General features: G+C 38.7%; 1 protein-coding gene across 1 annotated transcript in view; it reads right to left on the bottom strand.

The window, feature by feature from the left end:
• LOC107585931 (tyrosine-protein kinase ZAP-70-like) overlaps positions 1-6,989 on the bottom strand; it is a 14,695-nt gene that overhangs the window by 3,151 nt on the left and 4,555 nt on the right. The window contains exons 2-10 of the mRNA XM_016273112.1: positions 4,525-4,963; positions 3,448-3,608; positions 2,930-3,068; positions 1,919-2,003; positions 1,707-1,723; positions 1,571-1,610; positions 761-944; positions 474-680; positions 18-210 (exon numbers count right to left, since the gene is read on the bottom strand). Coding sequence (XP_016128598.1) covers positions 18-210; positions 474-680; positions 761-944; positions 1,571-1,610; positions 1,707-1,723; positions 1,919-2,003; positions 2,930-3,068; positions 3,448-3,608; positions 4,525-4,926 — 1,428 coding nt within the window. The 5' untranslated portion in view covers positions 4,927-4,963. The remainder of the gene's footprint in view (positions 1-17; positions 211-473; positions 681-760; positions 945-1,570; positions 1,611-1,706; positions 1,724-1,918; positions 2,004-2,929; positions 3,069-3,447; positions 3,609-4,524; positions 4,964-6,989) is intronic.

Here is a 6,989-nt window from a genome sequence, read left to right as displayed (position 1 = left end):
ACCTGAGAGCAGCCCACCTTGTAATAGTTGTCATCTGCACCCAGTGCCTTGGAGAGGCCAAAGTCACTGATCTTGGCATATTGTTGGTTGACTAATAGTACATTACGGGCTGCCAGGTCTCTGTGCACAAAGTTCCTTCCTTCTAAATACTTCATCCCCATTGAGACTTGATGCATCATCATCACAATGTTTTCAACAGTGACCTGGTCCCTGAGAGGTGCAAAAACAGTTAGTGTAAATTGATGATCAACGTATGAATTTTCTGATTTAGTCAGAACAATGTTTTAAATGATGACTCTGTTTATACAGATTTCACACTTTAACACAGAAATCACAACTAATGTGTCACTAAAATATATTTTATACAGTTCTAATATAGACTATATGTAGAAAAGAAAGTCCTATATTCTTCTACTACATATTAATAACACAAACAAAAGAAGTTATAAATATTGTTATTCTGATTTACTCACTTCTTGCCAGAGAGAAACTTGTTGAGTGGGCCAGCGGGGGCCATTTCCATCACCAACATGAGCGCTTCAGCCTCACAGAGTCCAATCATGCGCACAATGAACGGATCACTCAGCTGATGCATAAAATGTGCCTCTCGCATCATTTCATCCTTTACTGATTTTTCATTCTCATTCTTCAACACTTTAATCGCCACATCAATCTGTTTGCTACACATGAGAAGGAAACATGTGCTTATGAAGTAAACTTAACATGTTACAACACAAATTCTTCCACTCTTTGTAGTCACCTTTCCATTTTGAATACACCTTTCTTGACACAGCCGAAGTTGCCTGAACCAAGCTCCACCTCATCGATCATGAGCTTGTCTCTCTTGATGAACAGGGTCTTCTTCTTGCATTCATTTGGATCATCGTAAGGACTGATGAATGCATCATGGTCCATAGGCAATGATGGACGTGGAGGCTCGGGTACTGGGCAACATCACAGCAGATGTTACATACATGACATTATTAGTGTGCTATTAACTTTTAAAAGTGCTAATTAGTTTTTTAGGAAAATATTTAAAATGTTATTTTTTATTGCTAACAAGTGAACATAAATATCCTTGTGGTAGCTGTAGTGCTTATGCAGCAACACATTAGCAACATATATTTTTTAAGCACACAGTGGTTAAAAATTCACATTTGAGCTATGGTTGTGGAAAATTCTCTTAACGTAATGTTAACCACAGACCTATATTTTATTGATAAATTTGAAAACCAGCATTCTGAAAACCCATATAAATTCCAGCAGAAACACGTGGTTAATGCAAATCCTCTTCTTCAAGGCCACAAACTGCACAGCTCTACAGTAAATCCAAGCAATTTATTTTTGTTGTTCTTTGTGCAAAAATATGTGGTCTGATTCCAGAGTTTAGCAGTAATAGCCAAAACGTTATGCATTTATCACTAAGACAGCACAGAGACTCTGAGACTTGGACTAGTTTTGTTTTAAACTTATTTCAAGTAGACATACATTATCATACATTAAGTAGACATACATTATCACTGCTGTTAGATGGTTTCAACTTTCAAATGTTGTACCGATACAAACTTACCCATAGGGAGCGGTGTGTATCCATTACCTCTCTGCCTCCTCTGAAACACACAAACAGAAAAACCCCTAACGATTAAACAAATGCACAATATTATTAAATGTCTTCAAAAAATAGATGTTCTTTCAGACAGACTTACCGGAAGATTCATAAGAGCTAAAAGTGAAGAAAAGAGAAGAAAAATATGATCTTAGCCATTTTTACTCACAAATAGCTAGTTATTTCAATGACATTTTACCATGTCAAGCCCAAGATTGAATGTTCAGAAATTTGTAGTGTTTATACAGAAATTTGTAGTTTTGGGTAAGAGATATTTTTTACATTCAATGTTTTTAACATTAAAGTTTTTACCTGATGCTGCATTGCTTTGGTTGACACACGGTTCTCTCAGTACAGTCACAAGACCATCAGGCTTCATCTTTAAATACTCCACCAGCTGCCCTCCATAGGAATATAATTATTACAAAAAACATCAATGACAACTACAATAATAAAAATCCCACAACGACTTTGTAAAAGTCTTTATATATCTAGATACATTTTGACATGGTCGTAAATTATTATTGTATTATCTATTGAATGTTTTTGCTTGCTTTGCAGATCAGTATGGCAAGCCATTTGGACTTTTATTCATTCGCAGGATATGAATTCTTGATATCAACTATTCAGCTTTCACTAGTAAAAATGCTAATTCTTGATATCAAGAATATTAATTTTTACTAGTTGAAATTTAATTCTTGATATCAAGAATATAAATTTTTACTAGTTGAAATTTAATTCCTGATATCAAGAATTCGAATTCTGCGAGTGATGACGTCCTTGTTGATATAAAAAATTAAAATTTTTACTAGTGGAAATCCAATTCCTGATATCAAGAATTGGCATTTTAACTATAGTGAAAATGTAATTGTTGATATCAAGAATTTATATCCTGTGAATGAATAAAAGTCAAAACGGCTTGCCATAGATCAGATCTTAAGCTGTTACACTAAAAAAAAAAAGTTTCAATATTTTAAAACAATTTAATATGCACGTTTTTATTGTGCAATACTTTAAATTATTATTTAATTTAATAATTATGTTGTGCCAAACACCACAGACAGCATGTAGAAATAAAAAATAATTATAATCTAAACCATCTATGTTATCGGCATACTCTTTTTTTTGGCATACTCTTTTTTTGTCATACTCCTTTTGGAACTAAGTATAATGAATTAAAATACATAAATGTTAAATCTGATTTTGTAAAAGCAGTTACATTCTAGCGGCGTTGTGTGAAGGGTATTTTTACCCCTCAGTCTTTTTTTACTCCTTAATAAAGTGGAATATGAGATGACAGACTCTTTGATGGGTGAAGCATACCTGCCACACAGTGTCAAATTTAGTTCCCTCTGGCATTGCGTATCTCCCTGATTTGTCGTGTAAGATCTGATAATGGTATACTGTTTTTCCGTATGTCACTGACAGTGCGAACGTGCCAAATTCTTCTCTCTCTCGGACTCTGGAAAACAAAACAAATTACAAGATCACAGGTCAGCGATTTGTTTACTGGCGATGTGCCTTCTGAGTTATAGGAGTAACATGTATATGTTAACTCAACCAATCCTGCTGTGTGTCTTTCTGAATTTCCTGTTTTCACGATGCAGAGAAAGCTTTTTGAGGGAATGAAGATGATTGAAGCATCTATAGCCAACATAATTTTTGTAATCATCCGCTTTGCCTTGATTTTACTCATTACATCACCCCAATACCCAACTCTATCCCTGCTACAAACAATATTGTTCATCAGATTTGCCTCTAAAAGCAGCCCGTGTGTCATCATGACATTTCCACCCTAACGCTGCAGGAAAACTTTAGACTGACTCAGGCTCTTCACTCACAGGAACTTTCCATCAGGCTGAGATCCTGAGTACAGTCGTCTCTCACCCTCCTGGCGAGAGATCTTGCCGTGGAACCAGGGCATTTTCTCATGCGCTGTGGTGGCAATCAGTTTCTCTAGCTGTGGGGCCTGGCTAATGATGGCTTGTTCCATGGCCTCCCCCTAAAAAAGATAACATAATATTTCATTTTTGTGATCTCTTATTAAAAATGGTCAAAAATGTCCTCACTGTTGGAGTCTGACAATAAAAATGCATATTTTGTAAAGAAACAATAAAGTGCATAAAATATGGTGTAAAACGCAGCCTAGGCCATAATGGTGTGATTAGCAGAAAAAATGCATACGCAAGACTATCTTTTCTAATGTCTCAATGCAAACATAACTTTAAGGGATCCATTATACCGTTAACTAAAAAAATGAAAAGCTTGAATTCTAAAGAATAATTAACTTACATAATAATTGTTGAAAAATTGTGCATATGTAAATGTAAGAATGTCTGCTAGTACACTTTTCATTTTAAAGTTAGAAGAACTCAAATTTCCACTTAATATATGATTAACTGGACAGCCCACCTGAAAAAAAAGTTAAATTCTGTCATCATGTACTCACCCTTGCGTTGTTCAAAATCTGTATGACTTACTTTCCTCTGTGGAACATTTAATAAGATTTTTAGAATTCTTTGTTAAAAAAAACGTTTTCAGAAGTCAAATGTTAACCAAAACTATTTCACATCTTTTCTGCTCTGCAGAAGAAAGAAAGACTAAAATGTTTGAAACGACATGAGTATATGATGGCAGAATTCTAATTTTTGGTTGAACTATCCCTTTAATGCAAGTATATCGTTTATGTAGATCAGAAAATTTTTCAGGTTTACATCACTATAAAATGATTTTGTGCTGTGTTGAACTATTTTCTCACATCCCCAATTATGTATTTTGCTTAAAGAATACAAAACGGCAGATACTAGGTTGGAAAAAAGTGATATGGAACCATAAATCCATAGCCACACAGTTACCGAATATTAATCAAAACCTTGCTTGTTAACCAATCAGAATCAAACCTGTTTTGAAGCTCTTACCTCCAGGTGCCAAGTCTGACGCACATATTCCCTGAGCATATTGTCCCTCAGGCTGTCGAAGACGCCCGTCTTGATTTGTGTGTCAGTCGATCGCAGGCAGGGTTTTCTCAAGGTGCACACGAGCCCGTCGGGGTCTTTGCTGTAGTACTCACAGAGCTCAGCAGGTCCACAGTGAGGCTTCCCACCTGCGATGCAGTATGTGCCGTTGAGCTGTTTTTCAATGGAGTAATGGTAGAACTCCAGGTTCCAAACCAGGGACAGGACGTAGCCGCCCAAGCTGCGGAGGCACTGGCGCAGGAGGAAGAGGCCGTCTCCCATGCCTGCCAGCTTCAGGTGCTCCTCGGCCTCTGAGCGACTGATGCTGCCATAGAAGAACGGGAGGTCCGCGGCAGGGTCGGACATGATGGAGGCGACGAGGGGTCGAAGACTAGATCAGAAGCTGCAGAAAATGATGTTTGAGAGAAAGAGAGCGAGAGAGATTGAAGTGACTGATAACTTCAGCAAAATGGGGCAAACTGTTGTGAGCATGTGTTTTTGCTGATGTGGGAGGATGTTTCCCGTCTGAAAGCATCTCTCCCTCTTTTTCTCAGTTTCCCTCTTTATATCTCAAACATGGACATTTTTGGCTTTTGACGGCCCTGTGTGATCAAAATAATTGGTATGTAGAGGTATATAGAGTTAAGAGGACATATAAAGGTTGGTGTGGTTGGCGCTTTAGTGCTTTGCAACCGGCAAAGTCTCGTATTCGGATCGAATCACCACAACAGGAAACTCAGACATATCCTTCCCCGCCCCCGCCAGCTCTTATATGACAACCCTCCACCCTGCACAGGTGCTGATGCTTCAAGAATGTTCCTAAGCTTGTCAACAGGTTCATGCTTTGCTGAAAGTCCTCTCTGGGACTGAAAGAAAATTAAGCAGATGATTAAAATGCTGTATACTTGTAGATATCAAAAAGGCACAAAGATGTGGACCATGAAACATGCGTCTATAACGGACTTCCTCATGATGAACATTTTCCAGTGACTGAATTCTAGTGATGTGTAAGAAAGTAGGAGGTCAGTGATGAAACATATAAGCAGCATGTTTTCACCAGAAAGTGAAAACTGCACGAAAACAAACAAACAAACAAAATCCCTACTGCTTTTCTCAACGCCTCACACTTTAGATTCCATCGTTTTATGCAAATGATCTGACAGTGTCTTCTAGACACAATGGCACATGGCACATGGAGTGACAACAAGTGGAAGACCCTAGACAAGCAGCTTTGATTTAAACCACAGCTTCCTGGACACAGAGCTGCCCACACTTACAGGGATGACAACGGTTGAAGACACAGAGAAAGACCCACAGCCACATATGTACACACATACACCCAAACCTTGTCTTAAACCACCACAGGCCATAGCAAAGACACTAGGGGACAGTGCACTGTCTGAGGGGAAACATGAGACTCATGAGCCAATTTGATCCTTTCCATTTTACAATTGGAACTTAATGTAGGTGTGATGATGCCATTTGTTATTACCATTATTTATGTAACCCTTGGATATAGCACAACATAAAGGATTTATAAAATCTGCTAAAAAATAACTAATTTAATAAATTATGAGTTATTAGTTAACTGATGCTGATTGTATTTAACATTATTGTAGCTTTATAAATTACATTTGAACACACACATAAATGTATATATAGCAATTTAGCATAGCAATTTACATAATTTAAAAATACATATTTTAAATAACTAATATACAGTATATATATATATATATAGTCACGGTGTGGAAACAGGCAGGGATGACAAAGACGACAAGAATTCCAATAAGCACTTCAATATCCACAACAGGTAACATCCAGGCAGGTCAAGGTCAAGGTCAAGGTCAAGGTCAATAACACACACACACACACACACACACACACACACACACACACACACACACACGGGGTAATATTCACAATAACTGACAAACTAGAATACAAGAGACAGGAATTGATATAGGGCAGATAACGAGGGGCAGACAGGTGAGCACAATAAGGTGATTAACTAATAATGATAACAGGAACAACCAAATAGGGACACAGAGGGAGAACCCACAATCAACAGTCCACAGGGGTGTGACAGATCGGTGACCTCCCGGAAGGCCGTGGAGACAGAGGGAGGGACGGAGGGGGACTTAGGAGGAGGACAAAGGAATGGATGTAGGATGGTGACAGGGGAAGGCAAAGGGCTGGCAGGCAGACATGACAGGTGGAGGCTTCGGCGGAGGACAGACTCCCAGGAGGAGGACGACTAACAGAGTCCAGGGAGGTGACGATGGAGGGAGGAGCCAGGGAGATGACAGGAGGGAACCGGAGCAGGAGGAGGAGCCAGGTGGAACCCAGGCCACAGCCATGATAGCGGCCCACGGTGGAGCCGACGGAGGGAGGAGCCATGGTGGAGGAAGGGCTGACAACTCCAATGG

This window comes from Sinocyclocheilus grahami, unplaced genomic scaffold (genome assembly GCF_001515645.1).
Source record: "Sinocyclocheilus grahami isolate Dianchi unplaced genomic scaffold, SAMN03320097.WGS_v1.1 scaffold75.1, whole genome shotgun sequence".
In the NCBI taxonomy this organism is placed as follows: domain Eukaryota; kingdom Metazoa; phylum Chordata; class Actinopteri; order Cypriniformes; family Cyprinidae; genus Sinocyclocheilus; species Sinocyclocheilus grahami.
This window is presented reverse-complemented; position numbering and strand designations above follow the sequence as displayed.